The following is a 25,338-nucleotide window of genomic DNA, read 5'->3' as shown; positions in this document are numbered from 1 at the left end:
CTCTGGCATGTATCGGCACACCCGCCGCCAGATCACCGTCAGACGGTAGATTAAGAAGTGCAAAAAAGAAAAACCAAAGCAGAATGCGTTCTCCATCTATGCTCCCTACATCACTCAATATCCATCAGGACCACCTCAGTCCCGCTCCAAATTAAGAAAGCTCGAGCAGCAGGATGACTCAATGTGCAGACCTCAGCTGCTTCTTCCTACACACGCACTGTAATATTATCTAAACCTCCGCATAAATTAACATACAGGCAATGAGACGGATTAAACAGAGTCCGGCACATCACCTTTTCACTTTACTGTACTTGGTGGCAATTTCTCCATGACTAACACTCTCCCCATCAAGTAGGCACATCCTCATCACACTATCAGCAGCTGGGTTTAAAGTATCTTCCAAGTGTCAATGGAATCACAGGGAATCCTGGCGTCCACCTGGGATACAAGGACCTTGGGGTCAAATTCTCGTTCTAATCCATAACAGAGCAACAGCACCATGGCTCAGTCACAAGACAAAGAAACGTGCAGTCCTCGTTCTAAGTAACCTGAAGAGGAGCCCATGATAACTAAGGTAAGAATCGATTAAGGTCCTCCTGAGTTACTGCTCAAATACGCGGCATGCTGGGAGTCTGTCACCTTCTAGCTCCTAGCTCTGTCAAAAGTTTCCGTTAGCTAACATTTTTCAAGGCCCAATCAATGCTTCACAAACGTATTAGCAGCATTATAATCTGACAGCACATACTACAGCCAATCCGACCATTCGCTGATCACTCAATCCCTGATGAGACCTGCTTACATACCTCTCACTGACGCTCTCTTCAGCCAGTTGAACGCTCGGCTCAAGAGCGGAGAATTCAGAACACACAATATCCAGATACAACATCTACAAGGGCCTTCCATACAAAGTGGACAACACCAGCATGTCCAAGCCTTCACTTCAAACAAATACTCGATGAAAACCATAAAGATTATACATTTCCGGAGACATAAATAACAAACATATCCTGCAACCAGTGGACCTCATGGTACCATAGAAACACTGTGCCCTGCAATTAAAAACATGTTAATACTGCAGGTCTCTCCACTCACAAGAAACCCAAGGGCACCATGCCATTGCAGAACATCCATACATGAAATAAATACATCACAGAGTACCGTCACTAGAGCTCGTGACATGGACATACATCAAAGCTACTATCCTTCCAAATACCAAACTGGAAACTTCCTGGTTAGACCTAATCAGTCTACCCCAAAATACATGCACCTTCTAACTAGGAGGACCAGTGTCCGGAATAACCAAAGAATTTTCCAGCTAGTGCTCTAGTAGCAGGTTTAAGATGATATTAGTGGCTGGTTTAAATGGGACTTCCTAGACCTGTGATGTATGTAGAGAATGGACTACAGCACACGTAAAGGCAATATGTGAAAGTGCCCTATAAACATGCCAGCTGGCATCCCCCTTCCACGTTTAACACTAATTTCTAGATTTCACTGAACTTTGTACATCTGGGTGTCACATGCTGTAATAGCAAATTCACATAATAGACCTCTGCACAGGCACCAGCTCAAACAACTGTATTCTTCACCTTTCCGTACTGCAAAAGTGACCTGTTCAATTGTCACCAGTGTCTTTCCTTAGCTCAGTTTGTAAAGCGCCCACCGCTGCCCTTCTCCCTGAGCAGTAAATGAGACAAGAAAGCAGCCAGTTCGAACACATATTCCTTGGTGGACGGAGAGGAACAGCAGCGGGCTCTCAGATACGAAAGACAAAAATGATACAATTATGGATCTCTTTGAATAAACCCCTGAAAACTTTGCAGGTATCATTTATTTTCTAACAGGGTTGCTGTTTATGCTCCACAAAAACTGAAAATAGGGATGGACTTTAAAAGGAACAACACCTGGAGCAGAATGGAAGTGCTAGGAGTTTGCCATTTACATGAATATAAAGCAGGCAAATGCACACCAGTGGGGCGAGGGGCCCGTTATGCTCTTTTAAAACCTGACCTGCATACAATGAATCTCAGAGTGTTTGTAGTTTTTGGGAAGCTGTATTTGCTGTGCTGCACAGAACAGTAAGAGTCTGACCAATTGTTCGGGAAGACCTCTGCAACAAGCAAACTCTGTCTCCTCCTTCATCTGTCATCTGCAGGTTTTCAACACATCCCATGAGGGGAATCCAGATGAAGCCTCCCAAGAGACCAGGACTAACCGGGAGGAGTCACAATCCAAATGCAACTACAAAACAAAAGAGCGAAGTCGAACAGACGGGCGGCAAAGAAACATTCAGCACTTACTTCTTGGGAGAGACAGAGTCTTCGAGCATGGTGGATTCCTCATCGCCTTCCAGGCCAAAGTGGTCTTTGCTCTTTTTCTAGGAAAAAAAATACAAATAGTTATGCATTCAGAACAATAAACATAAAATAGAGGCGTTTCAGAATGCATAGTTAACATTTTTAAGTTGCAAGACAAAGTTGTGCATCAGCAGTGGCAAGAGACATGGAGAGTAAAGCAGCATAAGATGGAAGAGAGAAACGCTTCACGGACTCCAACTGGAAGGAACGGCTCATAACCTATCAGCAGTCTGTGTCCAACTTCCTGCTATCCCACGGCAACATACTTTGGATTTGGCAGCCTAATAGTAGCTAGTGTGAGTGGCCGAGCTCAGCTGTACAAAGGCTGTTATAGAGAGCGACTCAGCCAAGCAGCTGAGGGTGCTCTTAGGAGAGACTCAGCCCAGATAAGCAGATGCTGTTATTGTAAGACACTCAGATCTCTTTCAGTAATGACTCCAGATCAACAGAAGTATCATTGTGAGCCGCTCAGTACAGCTCATCAGAGGCTGCTACTGTGAGCCGCTCAGTACAACTCATCAGAGGCTGCTATTGTGAGCTGCTCAGTACAGCTCATCAGAGGAGGATACTGTGAGCCGCTCAGTACAACTCATCAGAGGCTGCTGTTGTGAGCCGCTCAGTACAACTCATCAGAGGCTGCTGTTGTGAGCCGCTCAGTACAGCTCATCAGAGGCTGCTGTTGTGAGCCGCTCAGTACAACTCATCAGAGGCTGCTGTTGTGAGCCGCTCAGTACAGCTCATCAGAGGCTGCTACTGTGAGCCGCTCAGTACAGCTCATCAGAGGCTGCTACTGTGAGCCGCTCAGTACAACTCATCAGAGGCTGCTATTGTGAGCCGCTCAGTACAGCTCATCAGAGGCTGCTATTGTGAGCTGCTCAGTACAGCTCATCAGAGGAGGATACTGTGAGCCGCTCAGTACAGCTCATCAGAGGAGGATACTGTGAGCAGCTCAGTACAGCTCGTCAGAGGAGGATATTGAGACCTGCTCAGCCCAGCTCATCAGAGGCTGCTATTGTGAGCCGCTCAGTACAGCTCATCAGAGGCTGCTATTGTGAGCTGCTCAGTACAGCTTATCAGAGGCTGCTATTGTGAGCTGCTCAGTACAGCTTATCAGAGGAGGATATTGTGAGCCGCTCAGTACAGCTCGTCAGAGGAGGATATTGTGAGCCGCTCAGTACAGCTCGTCAGAGGAGGATATTGTGAGCCGCTCAGTACAGCTCGTCAGAGGAGGATATTGTGAGCCCCTCAGTACAGCTCGTCAGATGAGGATATTGAGACCTGCTCAGCCCAGCTCGTCAGATGAGGATATTGAGACCTGCTCAGCCCAGCTCATCAGAGGCTGCTGTTGTGAGCCTCTCAGTACAGCTCATCAGAGGAGGATACTGTGAGCAGCTCAGTACAGCTCGTCAGAGGAGGATATTGAGACCTGCTCAGCCCAGCTCATCAGAGGCTGCTGTTGTGAGCCGCTCAGTACAGCTCATCAGAGGAGGATATTGTGAGCCGCTCAGTACAGCTCGTCACAGGAGCATATTGTGAGCCGCTCAGTACAGCTCATCAGAGGCTGCTATTGTGAGCCGCTCAGTACAGCTCATCAGAGGCTGCTATTGTGAGCCGCTCAGTACAGCTCATCAGAGGCTGCTATTGTGAGGTGCTCAGTACAGCTCATCAGAGGAGGATATTGTGAGCCGCTCAGTACAGCTCATCAGAGGAGGATATTGTGAGCCGCTCAGTACAGCTCATCAGAAGAGGATATTGTGAGCCGCTCAGTACAGCTCATCAGAGGCTGCTATTGTGAGCCGCTCAGTACAGCTCATCAGAGGCTGCTATTGTGAGCTGCTCAGTACAGCTCATCAGAGGAGGATACTGTGAGCCGCTCAGTACAGCTCATCAGAGGAGGATACTGTGAGCAGCTCAGTACAGCTCGTCAGAGGAGAATATTGAGACCTGCTCAGCCCAGCTCATCAGAGGCTGCTATTGTGAGCCGCTCAGTACAGCTCATCAGAGGCTGCTATTGTGAGCTGCTCAGTACAGCTTATCAGAGGCTGCTATTGTGAGCTGCTCAGTACAGCTTATCAGAGGAGGATATTGTGAGCCGCTCAGTACAGCTCGTCAGAGGAGGATATTGTGAGCCGCTCAGTACAGCTCGTCAGAGGAGGATATTGTGAGCCGCTCAGTACAGCTCGTCAGAGGAGGATATTGTGAGCCCCTCAGTACAGCTCGTCAGATGAGGATATTGAGACCTGCTCAGCCCAGCTCATCAGAGGCTGCTGTTGTGAGCCTCTCAGTACAGCTCATCAGAGGAGGATACTGTGAGCAGCTCAGTACAGCTCGTCAGAGGAGGATATTGAGACCTGCTCAGCCCAGCTCATCAGAGGCTGCTGTTGTGAGCCGCTCAGTACAGCTCATCAGAGGAGGATATTGTGAGCCGCTCAGTACAGCTCGTCACAGGAGCATATTGTGAGCCGCTCAGTACAGCTCATCAGAGGCTGCTATTGTGAGCCGCTCAGTACAGCTCATCAGAGGCTGCTATTGTGAGCCGCTCAGTACAGCTCATCAGAGGCTGCTATTGTGAGGTGCTCAGTACAGCTCATCAGAGGAGGATATTGTGAGCCGCTCAGTACAGCTCATCAGAGGAGGATATTGTGAGCCGCTCAGTACAGCTCATCAGAAGAGGATATTGTGAGCCGCTCAGTACAGCTCATCAGAGGCTGCTATTGTGAGCCGCTCAGTACAGCTCATCAGAGGCTGCTATTGTGAGCTGCTCAGTACAGCTCGTCAGAGGAGGATATTGTGAGCCCCTCAGTACAGCTCGTCAGAGGAGGATATTGAGACCTGCTCAGCCCAGCTCATCAGAGGCTGCTGTTGTGAGCCTCTCAGTACAGCTCAGAGACTGCTATTGTGAGCCGCTCAGTACAGCTCATCAGAGGCTCCTGTTGTGAGCCGCTCAGTACAGCTCATCAGAGGCTCCTGTTGTGAGCCGCTCAGTACAGCTCATCAGAGGCTCCTGTTGTGAGCCGCTCAGTACAGCTCATCAGAGGCTCCTATCCTGTTGTGAGCCGCTCAGTACAGCTCATCAGAGGCTCCTGTTGTGAGCCGCTCGGTACAGCTCATCAGAGGCTCCTGTTGTGAGCCGCTCGGTACAGCTCATCAGAGGCTGCTGTTGTGAGCCGCTCGGTACAGCTCATCAGAGGCTGCTGTTGTGAGCCACTCAGTACAGCTCATCAGAGGCTGCTGTTGTGAGCCGCTCGGTACAGCTCATCAGAGGCTGCTGTTGTGAGCCGCTCAGTACAGCTCATCAGAGGCTGCTATTGTGAGCTGCTTGGTATAGCTCATTAAAGGCTGCTATTGTGAGCTGCTCAGTAGAGCTCATCAGAGGCTGCTACTGTGAGCCGCTCAGTACAGCTCACTAAAGGCTGCTATTGTGAGCTGCTTAGTACAGCTTATTAAAGGCTGCTATTGTGAGCCGCTCAGTACTGCTCACTAAAGGCTGCTACTGTGAGCCGCTCAGTACAGCTCACTAAAGGCTGCTGTGAGCCACTCAGTACAGCTCACTAAAGGCTGCTACTGTGAGCTGCTTAGTACAGCTCATTAAAGGCTGTTATTGTGAGCCACCCAGTACAGCTCACTAAAGGCTGCTATTGTGAGCCGCTCAGTACAGCTCATCAGAGGCTGCTATTGTGAGCCGCTCAGTACAAGCTCACTAAAGGCTGCTACTGTGAGCTGCTCAGTACAGATCATCAGAGGCTGCTACTGTGAGCCGCTCAGTAAAGCTCATCAGAAGCTGCTACTGTGAGCCGCTCAGTACAGCTCACTAAACGCTGCTACAGTGAGCCGCGCAGTACAGCTCACTAAAGGCTGCTATTGTGAGCTGCTTAGTACAGCTCATTAAAGGCTGTTATTGTGAGCCTCCCAGTACAGCTCACTAAAGGCTGCTACAGTGAGACGCTCAGTTCAGATTACTAAAGGCTGCTATTGTGAGCTGCTTAGTACAGCTCATCAGAAGCTGCTATTGTGAGCCGCTCAGTACAGCTCACTAAAGGCTGCTACAGTGAGCCGCGCAGTACAGCTCACTAAAGGCTGCTATTGTGAGCTGCTTAGTACAGCTCATGAAAGGCTGTTATTGTGTGCCACTCAGTACAGCTCACTAAAGGCTGCTACAGTGAGACGCTCAGTACAGCTCACTAAAGGCTGTTACAGTGAGACGCTCAGTACAGCTCACTAAAGGCTGCTACTGTGAGCTGCTTAGTACAGCTCATCAGAGGCTGCTATTGTGAGCCGCTCAGTACAGCTCACTAAAGGCTGCTATTGTGAGCTGCTTAGTACAGCTCATTAAAGGCTGCTATTGTGAGCCACCCAGTCCAAAACATCCAAGGCTTGTATTGTGAGCCGTTCAGCAAAGCTCATCAGATGTTGCTATTGTGAGACGTATACACATGTCACACAATGAGCAGTCAGAGCGGCCCTCTCCCCACATCTCACTGCAGTGTGAACACTACTGAGCACATGCCATGGAGCACCCAGAGCTGCAATCCTCACAAACCATACGTCACAGTGTGATACGTTATGCAAAGCTACTCAGCACAACAGTTATAACTCAACAGGCCATGCAGCAGTCATAGCGGCCCTCTGCCCAGCACTCACAGCCACCCTCTACCCAGAGCTCACAGGACACAGTGATCAGTTCTGCAATATTACTCAGCACAGAGGCTATAATACACATGCGCAGACCTTGCATCAGTCTGATCAGTCCTGCGATGCTACTCAGCACAATTATAATGCACTCCACTCCATGTAGCAGTTCAGGAGACTTTCTGCCCAGACAGCATAGCAGAGTGTGATCAGTTCTGCAATACTACTCACGACAACGGTTAAACCACACATCAAGCAATGAAGGACTCAAAGCCACCCTTGCTCCAGAACTTACAGCAATGTGACTGGTTCTGCAATGTGCTCAGCACACACCAAGCAGCCCTCAGAGCTGCCCTCTGCCAAGACCTCACAGCACAGTGGGATCAGTCCTGCGACTGTAATCAGCACAACAGCTATTACACACATCACGCCATGCGGCACTCAGAGCCACCTTCTCCCCGGCCCGCACACCATAGTGTGATTGCAGCACTCCGATCAGCCCTCCGCACAGACCTCACTGCATAGTGGGGTAAATTCTGCGATACTACTAAACACAAGATCTATTACATACATCACAGCATGCAGCATTCGGAGGCACCCTCTGCACAGATCACCCAGCACTGAGAGCTGCCCTCCGCATAGAACTCACAGCTCAGTGTGATCAGTTCTGCGATGCTCATTACAGCTTAGATGGCACATTAAGACAGACACACACTAACCTTCTTTAGGATGATGTCAATATAGCCAGCAATAAGCTGAGCAATCTGCTCTCCTTCTGTTGTCTGCACCGAATAGTAACCGTCCTGGTAATCTCCAAAGTCCTAGGGTAGGGAAACACACACAGTGAGACACATGAAAACTCTGATCCTAAGACCATGCACTGTAAGCTCTCAAGCTCCCCATCTGGTGCTGCGACACTAACTTGGACCAGCTTTGCAAGTTCCATGATCAGTCACGTGACACAGACAAGGCTGCTCCTGACCCAGCTTGTGTCTCCATCCCAGTCTGACCCAATGCATCTTCTACATTCCTGCAGGAGATGCGCTTAACTCTTGCCAGCATCTTATGTTTGCCATCCTGGGCTTTGTAATCCTTCTCAAGATTCTATTGCCTATCCAAGTCTGAGGTTAACACACTGGTTTCATCAGAGATAATGGGAAGGACTAAGTGGAAACTGTGCATATTATATATTACACTACAGGGAGGCTATAGAGAGGGAAATGAGAGAACAGAATGGACCTGGAGGTCCTTTACTGTCATGGATAAGGTATTGTTACACCAGCCCTGACAAATGTCCAATAGGTGCCCCCTCCACTTTGCATGGCTCTCATCAGTAAAGACCCTCTGTCCCATCTTTTGTCAGGGTCATGAGAAGCACTTAGATTGGCAATGTTGGCAATCTGTTGTCTGCGCCCCATTTCTCCTACACACAAGGTCACCTGGATCGACTGTTTATCTCCAATGCATCTATGGTATGCATCACTTGACTCTTCATTTCGCCCAACCATGTGTCGGTGCTGCAGACTGTGCCTTAACCCTTTCTCCATTTCCTTCCATGCCTTGAGAGGCTGCCTACTGTGGCTTTCTCCATTTATTAAGAATTCATCACCACATCTTACTAATGCAAAGACAGCCTTGACGAGGAACAATCACGTCAATAAACTCCAAATATCTGAACATGAGCAGCTGTCCTCACCAGCGTGAAGCTCTTCGGGGAGGCGGCCCAGCGCTTTATGTTGGTTAGGTTCCATTCCTGGATCACCTCCTTGGTCTTCTCGTCCACACGCATTACACACTCCTTGGTTATTCCCAGCAGCCGTGGCACCAGCTTGTTCTTCCCCTTCATTTTCTCCTGGAAAAGAAAAGCATGAAAGCCTCAGTGTCAGGAAGACAAAGCACGAGATGAGTACTGAAAGAGCTTTGCTGAGCCTTGAAGTGAAGGTAGGAGAGAAACTATACATCCGAAGAAAGGGCAGGAGAAAAGGAGATTAAAAGAGAGATAGTACGAATGGGGCAAATGAAGAAGCAAGACGGACAAAGAGGGGGCTCAGGAGCTATTTAAAAATGAGTGATAACCAGATCAGCAGCACCAATAACACTGCTAACCAAACTCTGAATAATTAACTCACCTTAACCAGGAAGAAGGACACGCCGTAGGTTTTCAGGGAGCGTGCCAGTTTCACATATCGCGCTTTGGCTTCAATTTCACTCATGTTTGCGCAGTTCTTGTGAGCCTTAAAGTGGAAATTTTCAATTAGCGTTCAATTCACTTTTCTGTATGACAGGTTCAAAACTGACAAGCCTGTTGGTTGAAAACCTCTCAACTCCAAGTGAAGTAAACCCTGAGAAGCTTGTTCTTTCACTCGTCTATTGCTTACTCGCACACTTGCTATGAATCAGCCATCCCCATGTTAACCAGCTGCTTAATATGTACTTTGTATCTCAGGCTAGAAACTTGTTTCACCAGAAACTGTTTGAGACTGTTGCACGTAAAGTGCACTTATTCCTGTTGGCACACCTGCTGCATAGAAAAATGCTGTTTCCCAACCCATGTTCTTCGATTGTGCCAGCCCTCCTAAACATATCCACATTCCGACAAAGCTCTTCCAAAGACGACCACCCTTGTTGTCTGGGGCATGTCACATGAACGTTTACATCGGTGAGCCGCCCACTAAACCTGGGCACCCTCCACGTTTGGCTACAGTTTAACCTTTCTAAAGGAACACCCTAGATATCATGCCTAGCCCACATAAAAGTATGGACATGCTGTATGTGAGAAAGTAGCCTCTTTCTAGCTTTGTTACCCCCACTTATGGCCTGTTTGTGAGTGTATGTCAGGGTGTTTTCACTGTCTCACTGGGATCCTGCTGCCAGGGCCCAGTGCTCATAGTGAAAACCCTATGTTGTCAATATGTTTGTTATGTGTCACTGGGACCCTGCTAGTCAGGACCCCAGTGCTCATACGTTTGTGGCCTATATGTATGTGTTCCCTGTGTGATGCCTAACTGTATCACTGAGGCTCTGCTAGCCAGAACCTCAGTGGTTATGCTCTCTCTGCTTTCCAAAATGTCACTAACAGGCTAGTGACCAATTTCACCAATTCACATTGGCATACTGGAACACCCATATAATTCCCTAGTATATGGTACTGAGGTACCCAGGGTATTGGGGTTCCATGAGATCCCTATGGGCTGCAGCATTTCTTTTGCCACCTTTAGGGAGATCTGACAATTCTTACACAGGCCTGCCAGTGCAGCCGGAGTGAAATAACGTCCATGTTATTTCACAGCCATTTACCACTGCACTTAAGTAACTTATAAGTCACCTATATGTCTAACCTTCACCTGGTGAAGGTTGGGTGCAAAGTTATTTAGTGTGTGGGCACCCTGGCACTAGCCAAGGTGCCCCCACATTGTTCAGGGCAAATTCCCCAGACTTTGTGAGTGCGGGGACACCATATCACGCGTGCACTATAGATAGGTCACTACCTATGTATAGCGTCACAATGGTAACTCCGAACATGGCCATGTAACATGTCTAAGATCATGGAATTGTCACCCCAATGCCATTCTGGCTTTGGGGAGACAATTCCATGATCCCCCGGGTCTCTAGCACAGAACCCGGGTACTGCCAAACTGCCTTTCCCGGGGTTTCACTGCAGCTGCTGCTGCTGCCAACCCCTCAGACAGGTTTCTGCCCTCCTGGGGTCCAGCCAGGCCTGGCCCAGGAAGGCAGAACAAAGGACTTCCTCAGAGAGAGGGTGTTACACCCTCTACCTTTGGAAATAGGTGTCAGGGCTGGGGAGGAGTAGCCTCACCCAGCCTCTGGAAATGCTTTGATGGGCACAGATGGTGCCCATCTCTGCATAAGCCAGTCTACACCGGTTCAGGGATCCTCCAGCCCTGCTCTGGCGCGAAACTGGACAAAGGAAAGGGGAGTGACCACTCCCCTGACCTGAACCTCCCAGGGGAGGTGCCCAGAGCTCCTCCAGCGTGCCCCAGACCTCTGCCATCTTGGATTCAGAGGTGTGCTGGCACACTGGACTGCTCTGAGTGGCCAGGGCCAGCAGGTGACGTCAGAGACTCCTTCTGATAGGCTCTTACCTGTCTTACTAGCCTATCCTCCTTCCTAGGTAGCCAAACCTCCTTTTCTGGCTATTTAGGGTCTCTGCTTTGGGGAATTCTTCAGATACCGAATGCAAGAGCTCACCAGAGTTCCTCTGCATCTCCCTCTTCACCTTCTGCCAAAGGATCGACCGCTGACTGCTCAGGACACCTGCAAAACCGCAACAAAGTAGCAAGACGACTACTAGCAACCTTGTATCGCTTCATCCTGCCGGCTTTCTCGACTGTTTCCAGGTGGTGCATGCTCTGGGGGTAGCCTGCCTCCTTCTTGCACCAGGAGCTCTGAAGAAATCTCCTGTGGGTCGACAGAATCTTCCCCCTGCAACCGCAGGCAACAAAAGACTGCATCACCGGTCCTCTGGGTCCCCTCTCAGCACGACGAGCGTGGTCCCTGGAACTCAGCAACTCTGTCCAAGTGACTCCCACAGTCCAGTGACTCTTCAGTCCAAGTTTGGTGGAGGTAAGTCCTTGCCTCCCCACGCTAGACTGCATTGCTGGGTACCGCTTGATTTGCAGCTGCTCCGGCTCCTGTGCACTCTTCCAGGATTTCCTTTGTGCACAGCCAAGCCTGGGTCCCCGACACTCTAACCTGCAGTGCACAACTTCTGAGTTGTCCTCTGGCGTCGTGGGACTCCCTTTTGTGACTTCGGGTGGACTCCGGTTCACTCCTCTTCTAAGTGCCTGTTCCGGTATTTCTTCGGTGCTGCCTGCTTCTGTGAGGGCTCCCTGACTTGCTGGGTGCCCCCTCTGTCTCCTCATCCAAGTGGCGACATCCTGGTCCCTCCTGGGCCACAGCAGCATCCAAAAACCCTAACCGCGACCCTTGCAGCTAGCAAGGCTTGTTTGCGGTCTTTCTGCATGGGAATACGTCTGCAAGCTTCTTCCCGACGTGGGACATCCATCCTCCAAAGGGGAAGTTCCTAGTCCTCTTCGTTCTTGCAAAACACCAAGCTTCTTCCATCCGGTGGCAGCTCCTTTGCACCCTCCTCTGGCATTTCCTGGGCATCTGCCCACTCTCGACACTGTCGCGACTCTTGGACTTGGTCCCCTTGTTTCACAGGTACTCAGGTCCGGAAATCCACTGTTGTTGCTTTGCTGGTGTTGGTTTTCCTTGCAGAATCCCCCTATCACAACTTCTGTGCTCTCTGGGGGTTGTAGGTGCACTTTACACCTACCTTACAGGGTCTTGGGGTGGGCTATTTTTCTAACCCTGTTTTCTTACAGCCCTAGCGACCCTCTACAAGCTCACATAAGTTTGGGGTCCATTCGTGGTTCGCATTCCACTTTTGGAGTATATGGTTTGTGTTGCCCCTATACCTATGTGCTCCTATTGCAATCTATTGTAACTTTACACTGCTTGCATTACTTCCTTTTGCTATTACTGCATATTTTTGGTATTGTGTACATATATCTTGTGTATATTTGGCATCCTCATACTGAGGGTACTCACTGAGATACTTTGGCATATTGTCATAAAAATAAAGTACCTTTATTTTTAGTATATCTGTGTATTGTGTTTTCTTATGATATTGTGCATGACACCAGTGGTATAGTAGGAGCTTTGCATGTCTCCTAGTTCAGCCTAAGCTGCTCTGCTATAGCTACCTTCTCTCGGCCTAAGCTGCTAGAAACACCTCTTCTACACTGATAAGGGATAACTGGACCTGGTACAGAGTGTAAGTACCCCTTGGTACCCACTACAAGCCAGGCCAGCCTCCTACACTGTACACAAAGGTGAGTTTTCCGAACCAAGCCTTCTAAACCTGGCCATCATGTTTGTTCTTACCTTACCCAAAGCACGATAAATATACAAAACAGTGATGGATCAAATGCTTACATTAATCTCAGCCAGTGGTAATCACTCAGGCCGCATTTAAATCCATTGTTATTTTGCACACTATGCTACCTCAGTTTGGATCTAACCATATGCAAGTCAGTATTGATCCTTCTTCAATAGGAATAGTCAAGCCCGACTACCAGGTCAGGTCCTGCCTAAACAGGAGCATAAGCACCCAGGACTGGTTTATCCCTAATTATGGGATCATCAGCCGGGTACAGCCAGGTTCAGGTGACACAGTGTGCACAGGACCCATGTCTGCTCTTACCCAAAGCATAGTCATCCTCTATGCATCTGGCCCATACATCTACCAAAGAATGGACATGTCTAAATCCCATGGTTCTTAGCATGAAATTCCTCAACATCATAACTGTAATTGTTCTATACCCCTCAGATTATGGCCCTCCACTGCATTGGCAACATATTCAGGGAGGCCCGTCACAGACTATCTGACTCATCATTTGAAAATCATATCCCAACCAAATCTCTGAGCACAACTCTCTGCCACATCAGTGATATGTTCCTAAGCAACGCAATACCAGCCCAGTATATGCAGGCCTCATTCTCTAAACAGCTCCTCACACAGTACCACTCTTTTTAAACATGACCGCAACACTACTAGATCTTTGAAAGGACACTCCTTTTTAGTAGCCATAGCCCAGGCTACATGGCAGGGTAACCCCTGACAAGCCATGGCCAAGTCTACCTGGGGCCCATCCTCCTACCAAGCCCTTCACTCCGTGACCCAGTCTACAAGATGCCCTTAGTCCTAGCAGCCCTTTGATGCATGGCTCAGCCTATAAGGGGCCCCATCTTCCACCCAAGTCATGGACTAGCCCTTCACCTGATGTCCTATCCTACATGGTACCATAATCCTGCTGAGCCCTTCACTCCATGGCACAGGCTACATGGAGGCCCATCCCCTTGCCGAACCATGGCCCAGCCTATGATGGGCCCATCTTCCTACCAAGCCGGGCATAGCTTAAACCTCTTATGCGTTTAGCAAACTGAAAAACATCTTCAAAGCATAAACCATAAGCATTCAAGGTGATCAACCCAAATTCTTCAGTGGGGGCCAGGGGGTGCAGGAAGGGAGGTTTGGCTGCTTGTGTGTGTGTGGTGGGAGAGAGGGTAAATGGCCTGGTTGTATGATCAGCGTGGGTGCGCCCCTTGCTCAGAAACATGTGTCATACCATCTGCACAATATCAAATAGAGTGCCTGCTCTCAACTAGTTTCAGAATCCAACTTTAAAGTTGTTCAAGGTTAAAAAAAAAAAAAAGCAGTGTACCAGGATTATAATCAAAGGCAGATTCTGAAGAGCAACGGCATCCTATTGAATTCAATATAAAGTCCACTTGTATTGTCTGCACCAAGATAGTGATTCCTTCTAAAGATTGCCAAGGACCAATCCAATGTCAAGCAGTACTCTAGGGTATAGTGGACGGACATCTTCTGTCCCAGGGTCCTGAGAACAGTATGATAAAGTAACAATGCAGAGACCTGACATGTAAGCCTCAAGTGCAGCGGTTTAAAGCCCACTCGCTCTTGAGAGCAGGATTTAGAAAGACAGTCCATCCCATAGCACAATAGCAAGCACTGTAAAAAAAAGATTATGTCCCACAACAATCGTGGCACGTGTTTCTGCTACATCTCTACAGACGCAGCCCGTTTTCAAACCAGTACCAATGCAGTGGACCCAGCAGTCCACAGCACCAAGCTCTCACGAGAGAAGAAAACCCACCAGAATCAGGAATATTTACAAATAGGAAGTTCTTTTACTAACCTGCTGCATCCCCAGAGCCCCACACTACCTCTCGCACCTACACAAACTGCCAAAAGGAGCGCTCACCATGAAGATCTTGCGTTCACCTTTCTGCTTGATGTACTCCTTGGGCAGGAAATCCTTCAGTCTGCAGAGAGAGAAGCAGGAGATTAAAGGGATCAGGAGATGAGGCGGAGGCCAAGCATCCTCAAAGCAAGAGCAGCGAGCGTGGAAAAGCCAACACAGTCCTTGGCAAGGTGGCGCTCTGTTTCTCATTGGGATTGCAAGCACACCCATCACAACAAAAAGCAGTAAAATGACATATTATTGTAAAAACAGGAGTACGGATGCTTCCCAGCCGACAGATATTCATCACGTGCATGGAAGCCTTGTTCTAATTCCAACCCACATGATATGATAATTTACTCCTTACTGTCGCAAGGAAAAGCTACTATTGACTATAGCAGGACATGTACCTGTGATTAGGCAAAATGTCATTACTCACAGTGCAAGTGAAGTGAGTGACCCTCTGGCCACCAATGTCCTTTCACTCTGCATCATTCAGCCCACCCCCTCCATTCCTACCCCTTCTCATACCCCAGCTATTAACCTCTGTCCCTGCTGCAGAAATGGGGTGAAGCACACAATGATGGATGTCTCCTTATACAAGGGTGTTTGGGGTACACATCTACGGTTTTCTTTATCTAAAGCCAATTGAGGTACGCTTCTATGGTTCTCTTTATTTTATCTAAAGGTGCCTCAGGGATGCTTCTGTTGAGATATGGTTCTAAGGTTCTCTTTAGCTGAACCTAATTAAGTTATGGTTCCCGTTATGGTTCTATGGTTTGAGGTATGCTGCTATGTTCTCTTTATTTATCTAAAGGTATTTGTGGTGCACGTCTAGGTTCTTTTGTCTAGAGGTATTTGCAGAATGCTGCTATATTCTCTTTATTTTATCTACAGGTATTTGTGGTGCACTTCAGTAGTTCTTTTGTCTAAAGGTATTTGAGGAATGCTTCTATAGTTCTCTTTAGCTAAAGCTATTTGAGGTTTGCTGCTATGTCCTCTTCATGTAAACATATCTGAGGTATGGTTCTATAGTTGTCTTTATGATAACCTAACTTAGGTAGCCGCCATGGCTATCTTTATTGTATTTAAAAGTATCGGAGGTGCACTTCTATGGTTCTCTCTTTTATCTGAAGGTATCCGTGGTACACTTCTATGGTTCTCTCTTTTATCTGAAGGTATCCGTGGTACACTTCTATGGTTCTCTCTTTTATCTGAAGGTATCCGTGGTACACTTCTATGGTTCTCTCTTTTATCTAAAGGCATCTGAGGTGCACTTCTATGGTTCTCTCTTTTATCTAAAGGTATCCGTGGTACACTTCTATGGTTCTCTATTTTATCTGAAGGTATCTGAGGTGCACTTCTATGGTTCTCTATTTTATCTAAAGGTATCGGAGGTACACTTCTATGGTTCTCTCTTTTATCCGAAGGTATCTGAGGTGCACTTCTATGGTTCTCTATTTTATCCAAAGGTATCTGAGGTGCACTTCTATGGTTCTCTCTTTTATCTAAAGGTATCCGAGATGCACTTCTATAGTTCACTTTATGTAAAGGTATTTGAGGTATGCTTCGAAGATTCTCTTTATCTAAAGCTATCAGTTCTCTACCGAAAGAAATCTGAGGTGTGCAACTATGGTTCTCTCTATTGAATGCTATTTAACGTATGCCGCTATGTTCTAAACCTATATGAAGAATGGGTTGTTTTTATCTTAGCCTAACTTGTAGGTAATGTCCATGCAGGTAGTGTCTATAGTTCTCTATATTCTATCTAAAGGTACTTGAGGTATGTTTCTATGGTTTCCTTTCTCTAAAGGCGCTTGGGATACAAGTCTATGGGTCTCTTTATCTAAAAGTATTTGATGTATGCTTGTGTGTTTCTCTTTATCTACAGATATTTGGGGTATGCTTCTATACTTCTATCTAAAGCTACTTCAGGAATGCTTCTAATGCTCTCTTTATCTAAAGCTACTTCAGGTATGCTTCTAATGCTCTCTTTATCTAAAGCTACTTCAGGAATGCTTCTATTGCTCTCTTTATCAAAGGTACTTGAGGTATGCTTCTCTTATGCTTCTAATGCTCTCTTTATCTAAAGCTTCTTCAGGTATGCTTCTAATGCTCTCTTTATCTAAAGCAACTTCAGGAATGCTTCTAATGCTCTCTTTATCTAAAGCTACTTCAGGTATTATTGCTCTCTTTATCTAGAGCTACTTCAGGTATGCTTCTAATGCTCTCTTTATCAAAAGTACCTGAGGTATGCTTCTAATGCTTTCTTTATCTAAAAGGTACCTGGGGCATGCTTCTATTGCTCTCTTTATCTAAAGCTACTTCAGGTGTGCTTCTAATGCTCTCTTTATCTAAAGGTACCTGTGGTATGCTTCTAATGCACTCTTTATCTAAAGGTACTTCAGGTATGCTTCTAATGCTCTCTTTATCTAAAGGTACCTGGGGTATGCTTCTAATGCTCTCTTTATCTAAAGCTACTTCAGGTATGCTTCTATTGCTCTCTTTATCTAAATCTACTTCAGGTATGCTTCTAATGTGCTCTTTATCTAAAAGGTACTTGAGGTATACTTCAACCACACATTGTAGGCCTCAAATCTCAACTTCCACTGATCATCTCCTAATCAAAACTTAATATTAAATATTGTTTGTTACTAATGTGGTTTCAGTATAACCCGAGAAATACCTATATTAAATGGAGATGACCCATTAGTTCACAGTGCACACACTACTGAACTGGGCTTAATCCTTTCTTAATTAGCCACGGTAGACCCAATTAGCTAATAATATTTATCACTGGGAAACCTTTTGTAGGTAGGTCTGTGCTTTACGAATAACACTTAATAATAATCCAAATAATATCTCATTCCTGTAGAAATCAGTCTAGCGTTTCCAGCAGAGGGGTATGTGATAACCACTTGTGATCATGGCTAAAATTCCATGATAACCTTTCTAATGTACTTTTCTGATGAGCTTTGTAACCCGCTCTGATACCCCCAGGGGCCTGGTTTGCCCTAAACAAGACCGCAAGTAAATAAAAACTAATGAAACAGTGCAATACTCACTCGAGGAAGCCAGGCTTATGCTTCTGCTCATTGTGGTCCCCAAACTGAATCTGGCACTGGTAGCCGGCAAATTCACACGCCTTGTCAAACGAGACAGGATGGGAACCATTCAGGATGTCATCGCGAGCCTGTGAAAAAGAGGATCAGCAGTGATAAAGAGAACAGATCAGAACAAACGTCTGCAAACTGAGGTCTCATCCTGCCGAAGGAGCGGAGGTATTGTTGGGTTGTCTCTCTGTTCTTATGTCGAGTCTTGTGAGGATTCGAGAACCTTGTCTCGAGACTCGACATAGGAGCGGAGAAAACGGTTGGATGGGCGACGGTGGCGGAGCTATGAATTGCTGTTCTGCATATTGTAGATCATACTGAAAATAAATAATACTTACCAGAAACCAAGACTTTTCATTGGCGACGAGGGACTGCAGGACAGCTGGACCTATGTGTGCACCTTGTGAGGAGTTCATCGCGCGGCGTCTTCAACCGGCCTTCAGTGTTTCGACCCTGCTGAGGGGAGTCTTTGCAGCTCCGTTCGTCTAGGAGCCTGCAACCTGTTTTTCATCTTTTATCGATTTTTGGGCTGTTTTTGGGGCAGTTTAACACAGGAGGTTTCTGCGCGTGTCGGATCAGCGCGCGCGTCCTCCTGTTGTTATTCTCGTGTACCGCTACGCAACGAAGACGCCGAATACGCGTCTTATGAGTTACTTCGTTTCCTGGCAACGGAGACGCCAGGAAACAAGTGAATCGATTCAGCTACGCAACGAAGATGCCGAATTCGCGTCTTATGAGTTACTTCGTTTCTTGGCAACGGAGACGCCAGGAAACGAGTGAATCTGACATTTATTTCAAATATTTGGAGCAGCACAGCCGAGGTATAGCGGACTAGTCCAATAATACTTCAAGTGCACTTTTACTCGCTTCCTTCATTCGTTGGGTCAAGTATTCATCAGTCATCACCGAGTGGAAAAAAGATACGTTTTCCAAGCATTTCAAACACCTTGAGCAGTGTGACTTGAAAAATTAAGAGGACACGCATATCATTAACATTTATTGTGGTTACATTTAAAATGCAGCAATCCATTCTTCCTCCTCCTGTATTCTCTCCGGATCCTGTTTCATCAGAAGCGGATTGGGATTCCTGGAAAGAAGGTTTCGAGGCATATTTAGATGCCATTGACGGTGACCCCTTTACTCATAGGAAAAAGTTTGCTGTTTTACGTCATTGTTTAGGTCCGGAGGGCCGCAAAATTTTAAAACACATTCCACAGATATCTGTTGCATTAGATGTGGGTGAAGGTGATGGCGGTATTGATGAATATGCTTCTGCCATTAAGTCCCTTGATAACAGATTTAGATTGTGTAAAAAATTTATTATGAAAAGACACAAATTTTATAAAAGGGTGCAAGTTCCTGGTGAACCAGTAGCTAACTATGTGGGAGCTTTAAGGATGTTAGCGGTTTCTTGTGATTACAAGGCATGTGAGGATGAAATGATTAGAGATCAACTTGTCGAGAAAACCAGTAATAAGAAAGTTCAAGAGACACTATTGTCTACACCGAATTTAACATTAGAAAAGGCTGTAGAGATAGCCACTAGAATCGAGAATACTACAACGTATATGCAACAGATGAGTATAATTAGTCAGAAAGATTCTCATCAGAAAGTAGCTATAATCAAACAGAAATTTAACAAATCTCAAGCAATTACCAGAGCTGAAACATCAGTTAGGAAGGATAATTACAAGAAAAGGGAATGTTTTAGGTGTGGTAGTTCCACCCATTTAGGTAATGCAAGTAATTGCCCTGCGGTAGGTAAAAAATGTTCAAAATGCTCCAAAGTTGGGCATTTTGCCAGAGTGTGTAGGGCTGTTAACATGTCAAGTTCCAGTTCTAGGGACAAGGTTTTTAAGTTGCACAATGACAATTTGGATGGATCTAATTCTTCCTCTAATGAGGATGACGAAATTCTTACTGTTGTATGCTATTCTAATGAGGGTGATGTTGTTATGCTTAACAACACTAAAAGGCCTACCTGTAAATTGTCAATTAATGGCCGTGAAATAATTGTTGTAGCCGATTCTGGGTCACCTTATACACTTGTGAGTCAAAAGGTGTGGAAGGAATATTTCAGCCATGTTGGGCTCAGGAAGTCGAGAATCAAGCCTGTGGGATATGGTGGCAAACCAGTGGAAGTTTTGGGGGAGTGTGAAGTTGTGTTGAGTTTCCAAGGTAATGTGACTAAGGGAATAGTGTACGTGGCTAATGATGATACATGTCTTTTAGGTTGGGAAGATCAAAGAAAGTTAGGTATTTTGTTAGATCCAAATAACCCAGAACAAGTTATACTGAGCAAGAATTATAACCAAGTGTTATCTATTAGTTCTATGTGGGTCGATGCATTTCCAGGTGTTTTTAAAGAAGGAATTGGTGTGTTCAAGGGATTTGCACACAAGATAAGGTTAAAGGAGAATGCAGTTCCCAAGGTTCATAAAGTACGTAGAGTACCTTTAGCCTTGAGAGCAGAGTTGAAAAAAGAGCTAGACAGATTATGTGATCAACGCATAATTGAGAGGGTGGATGCATCAGATTGGGTGGCCCCCATAGTAATTGCTCGTAAAGCCAATAACTCTATTCGCATGTGTGTCGATTTGCGTGACCTTAATGCACAAATTTGGGTGGATTGCCATCCATTGCCTAACATTGTTGAAATACTATCCATTTTAGATGAGGCCAGCATGTTTAGTTTGTTGGACATGACATCGGCTTATCATCAAATTAATCTGCATCCTGAGTCAAGACATTTGACAGCTTTTGTTACTCCAGAAGGTTTGTTCCAATTTAGACGCATGCCATTTGGTTTAGCTGCAGCTTCTGCGGTATTCCAAAGGGTGGTGGATAGTTTATTTGGAAGTATGGAAGGTGTAATTGCTTTCCAGGATGACATTCTAGTTTTTGGCAAAAATCAAGCACAGCATGATGAAAGAATGGAACAGGTATTATCTTTGTTGAATAAAAAAGGGATTGTACTAGGGGCAAACAAATGTAAATTTAGTGTGTCTAGTATTGATTATCTAGGGTATAAAATTTCTAAATGTGGAGTGGAACCAAAGAAAAAGCTGGTTGAAGCTATTGAAGATTTTCAGTCTCCTAGTAATAAAGACCAAGTCAGATCTTTCATGGGTCTGATTGAATTTTATTCAAGGTTCATTCCTAACTGTGCAAGCAAAATTCATAAAATTAGGTCTCTTTTAAAGAAAAATGTCAAATTTGACTGGTGTCTGGAGTGTGAACAGGAGTTTACAGCCATTAAGAAAGAAGTAGCAATGGCAGTTCCGTTGAAGTCTTTTAACACAAGGGACGAAATAGTAATAATGACGGATGCCAGTCAACTTGGATTAGGTGCTGTTTTAATGCAGAAGAGAAATGGTAGGGATGAAGTGGTAGCCTTTGCTTCGCGTAGTCTGAGAGGTGCCGAAGAAACTTACTCAACTATTGAAAGGGAAGCCCTTGCATGTTGGTGGGGCATTTTACATTTCAAACCGTATTTGTGGGGTGTGCACTTTACAGTCAGGATGGATCACAAACCCTTAGTGCAATTGTTTTCTACCTCTGGTGCGCATCGAGCCACTCCCAGAATAGCTAAGTGGCAGTACAGATTACAAATGTATAACTTTAATGTGGAATATGTTCCGGGTCGAAGGATTACACTTGCTGATTCCCTTTCCCGTCTTCCTTGCAAGAATGGGCCAGATGAGGAGGAACCAGAAGAAGATGATGTCCTGGTATGCTCTATAGAGTTTCAATTGGGTGGTGCGGTGTCGGAAGATGAGTGGAGGCAAGCGTGTGGAAATGATGATCAATTGAAGGAGGTCATAGCACAGGGATGGTCTGTATGCAAGTCTGAACAGTGTGAAGTGTACAAACATGTTTTTGGGGAGTTATCAATTGTAAATAACGTGTTAATGCGTGCGGATGCAATGGTTGTACCTAAGGATTTAAGATACAAAGTATTATCCTTGGGACATGAAGGACACATAGGTATGCGGGCTATGAAAAGGAGAATAAGAGAGGATTTCTGGTGGCCTGGACTGGACAGAGATGTAGAACACTTTGTGAGAGATTGTTTGGCCTGTGCTATCAGTGACAAGTTGAAGCTATTGAAGTGCCTGGGAAAGCCTGGAGTAAGGTTGCAATGGATTTGATTGGACCTGTCAATTTGCTCAATGGGCAAGTAGAGTATGGTATAGTGTTAATAGACTTTTATAGTCGTTGGCCCGAGTTTAAGTTTGTGAAAGTACCTAATTCGCATAAGATCATTGAATTTTTGGAATCTGTATTTCTCACAGAGGGTATTCCTGATGAGATACTTACCGACAACGGTAGTCAATTCACATCTTCTCAGTTTTCTGATTTTTTAGTGCTCATGGGCATTAAACATGTTAAGACTTCACTTTATCATCCTAGGAGTAATGGTCTTGTTGAGCGCTTTAACAGAGTGATAAAAGAGAATATGCAGTTGGCCAAAGCTGGAGGGTTAAATTGTAAGAGTGAACTAAAAAAGTTGTTGTGGGCTGTGCGGACCACACCCAATGCAGATACTGGTGTGTCTCCTTTTGTATTATTGAGGGGAAGAGTTCCAGGAACTAAGTTGAAAAGGAAGTGGATGGGTGAAAGTGGAGTTGATGAGGGATTGATTGAGAAGTGAGTGGAAAAAGGATATCTGCTCAGAATAAATACAAAGGTGATCCTAGAAAAACTGTTTGTGTGAAGTTGGGTGATTATGTCAAAATCAAGAGTGCCCGCATTGTTCAGAAAGGTGAATCAAGATTTTCTTATCCAAAGAAAGTCATAAAAATTTGTAAAAATGCTGTTAAATTGGAAGATGGTAATTGGTGGAATAAGGAGAGGTTGTCCTTGGCTCGTGATGTGGAACTTTTGAACAAATCTTTGAAGGAGTCCACCAAAGTAAATCAAGAAGCAAGAATGGACCCACGGAAGGACGAGGTTTTGGAAGGTCCTATTAAGAAGGAATGTGAGTCGATGGACATGAAAAGAAAATCCTCAACTATGAATAAGAGGCTTCCTACGAAGTTTCGTGATTTTGTACTTTCAGTTTAACAAAATGTGTTTTGTGTTTTTGTGAAGGTTTGGATGTAACTTTGTATGTGTTAAGGGGAAGGATATGTTGGGTTGTCTCTCTGTTCTTATGTCGAGTCTTGTGAGGATTTGAGAACCTTGTCTCGAGACTCGACATAGGAGCGGAGAAAACGGTTGGATGGGCGACGGTGGCGGAGCTATGAATTGCTGTTCTGCATATTGTAGATCATACTGAAAATAAATCATACTTACCAGAAACCAAGACTTTTCAGGTATCTCCCTCAAGAAGAGCCAGATGTCAACAAGAGAATGAGGCCCTTACAAAGGAGGATGTATTGCTACTAGCGGGACTTCATGAAAGGATCAGAGCGGAGAAGGGTCACAGAGGGTCTGGTGGGGATGTACGTGTGAGAAACAATTATACTGAGTATTAAATAAGCCACACTATACACACTGGTTGTCGACCACAGGTATCAGTCACAGATTCCCATACACGGTTCTGCTGGCATGACCACAGAGAGGTCTCATCTCCATACACTGGGACACAGTGGTGCCACCTCGTTCAACTAGTATTACCTGGGTGGCAAAGGAGAGCGTCCTTGCAACATACATGACAAGAACAAGAGACTGCCAGAGTCCAACGTTCACCTTTTGCTTGCAACATGGACAGCTGCGGCGGAGACCACCAAAGGGTAAGCTGCATGAAGATTTCTGACAGGCAGGGCAAGAGTCAGGACAAGAGCGGAGAAGAACGAGCAGAGACACTATGAGAAGTATACACAATCACAAGTTATACTGACCCGGCTTACTGACTGTGAATTTACACGTGTGTGAAGGTGAGAGCTTAACTTTCACTGGTGCTGCAATGAAACCTACATAATGGCTACAACCTTACAATGAATCCTTTGTAACATATCAGATCATAGGTGTAAAGAAATGGCTCCCTGTTGCAGTTACCCCCCACTTTTTGCCTGATACTGATGCTGACTTGACTGAGAAGAGTGCTGGGACCCTGCTAACCAGGCCCCAGCACCAGTGTTCCTTCACCTAAAATGTACCATTGTATCCACAATTGGCACACCCTGGCATTCAGATAAGTCCCTTGTAACTGGTACTTCTAGTACCAAGGGCCCTGATGCCAAGGAAGGTCTCTAAGGGCTGCAGCATGTCTTATGCCACCCTAGAGACCCCTCACTCAGCACAGACACACTGCTTACAAGCCTGTGTGTGCTAGTGAGAACAAAACGAGTAAGTCGACATGGCACTCCCCTCAGGGTGCCATGCCAGCCTCTCACTGCCTATGCAGTATAGGTAAGACACCCCTCTAGCAGGCCTTACAGCCCTAAGGCAGGGTGCACTATACCATAGGTGAGGGTACCAGTGCATGAGCACTGTGCCCCTACAGTGTCTAAACAAAACCTTAGACATTGTGAGTGCAGGGTAGCCATAAGAGTATATGGTCTGGGAGTCTGTTTTACACGAACTCCACAGCACCATAATGGCTACACTGAAAACTGGGAAGTTTGGTATCAAACTTCTCAGCACAATAAATGCACACTGATGCCAGTGTACATTTTATTGCAAAACACACCCCAGAGGGCACCTTAGAGGTGCCCCCTGAAACTTAACCGACTGTCTGTGTAGGCTGACTAGTTCCAGCAGCCTGCCACACCAGAGACATGTTGCTGGCCCCATGGGGAGAGTGCCTTTGTCACTCTGAGGCCAGTAACAAAGCCTGCACTGGGTGGAGATGCTAACACCTCCCCCAGGCAGGAGCTGTAACACCTGGCGGTGAGCCTCAAAGGCTCACCCCTTTGTCACAGCCCAGCAGGGCACTCCAGCTTAGTGGAGTTGCCCGCCCCCTCCGGCCACGGCCCCCACTTTTGGCGGCAAGGCTGGAGGGAACAAAGAAAGCAACAAGGAGGAGTCACTGGCCAGTCAGGACAGCCCCTAAGGTGTCCTGAGCTGAGGTGACTGACTTTTAGAAATCCTCCATCTTGCAGATGGAGGATTCCCCCAATAGGGTTAGGATTGTGACCCCCTCCCCTTGGGAGGAGGCACAAAGAGGGTGTACCCACCCTCAGGGCTAGTAGCCATTGGCTACTAACCCCCCAGACCTAAACACGCCCTTAAATTTAGTATTTAAGGGCTACCCTGAACCCTAGAAAATTAGATTCCTGCAACTACAAGAAGAAGGACTGCCCAGCTGAAAACCCCTGCAGCGGAAGACCAGAAGACGACAACTGCCTTGGCTCCAGAAACTCACCGGCCTGTCTCCTGCCTTCCAAAGATCCTGCTCCAGCGACGCCTTCCAAAGGGACCAGCGACCTCGACATCCTCTGAGGACTGCCCCTGCTTCGAAAAGACAAGAAACTCCCGAGGACAGCGGACCTGCTCCAAGAA

The 25,338-nt window shown here is 46.3% G+C and overlaps 1 protein-coding gene across 3 annotated transcripts in view; it reads right to left on the bottom strand.

The window, feature by feature from the left end:
- TLN1 (talin 1) overlaps positions 1-25,338 on the bottom strand; it is a 687,540-nt gene that overhangs the window by 477,105 nt on the left and 185,097 nt on the right. For all 3 annotated transcript variants that reach the window (XM_069205713.1, XM_069205712.1, XM_069205714.1), the window contains exons 8-13: positions 17,842-17,969; positions 14,798-14,858; positions 9,116-9,220; positions 8,683-8,838; positions 7,706-7,807; positions 2,301-2,377 (exon numbers count right to left, since the gene is read on the bottom strand). In XM_069205713.1, the coding sequence (XP_069061814.1) occupies positions 2,301-2,377; positions 7,706-7,807; positions 8,683-8,838; positions 9,116-9,220; positions 14,798-14,858; positions 17,842-17,969 (629 nt within the window). The remainder of the gene's footprint in view (positions 1-2,300; positions 2,378-7,705; positions 7,808-8,682; positions 8,839-9,115; positions 9,221-14,797; positions 14,859-17,841; positions 17,970-25,338) is intronic.

Source organism: Pleurodeles waltl, chromosome 1_2 (genome assembly GCF_031143425.1).
Source record: "Pleurodeles waltl isolate 20211129_DDA chromosome 1_2, aPleWal1.hap1.20221129, whole genome shotgun sequence".
Classification (NCBI taxonomy): domain Eukaryota; kingdom Metazoa; phylum Chordata; class Amphibia; order Caudata; family Salamandridae; genus Pleurodeles; species Pleurodeles waltl.
This window is presented reverse-complemented; position numbering and strand designations above follow the sequence as displayed.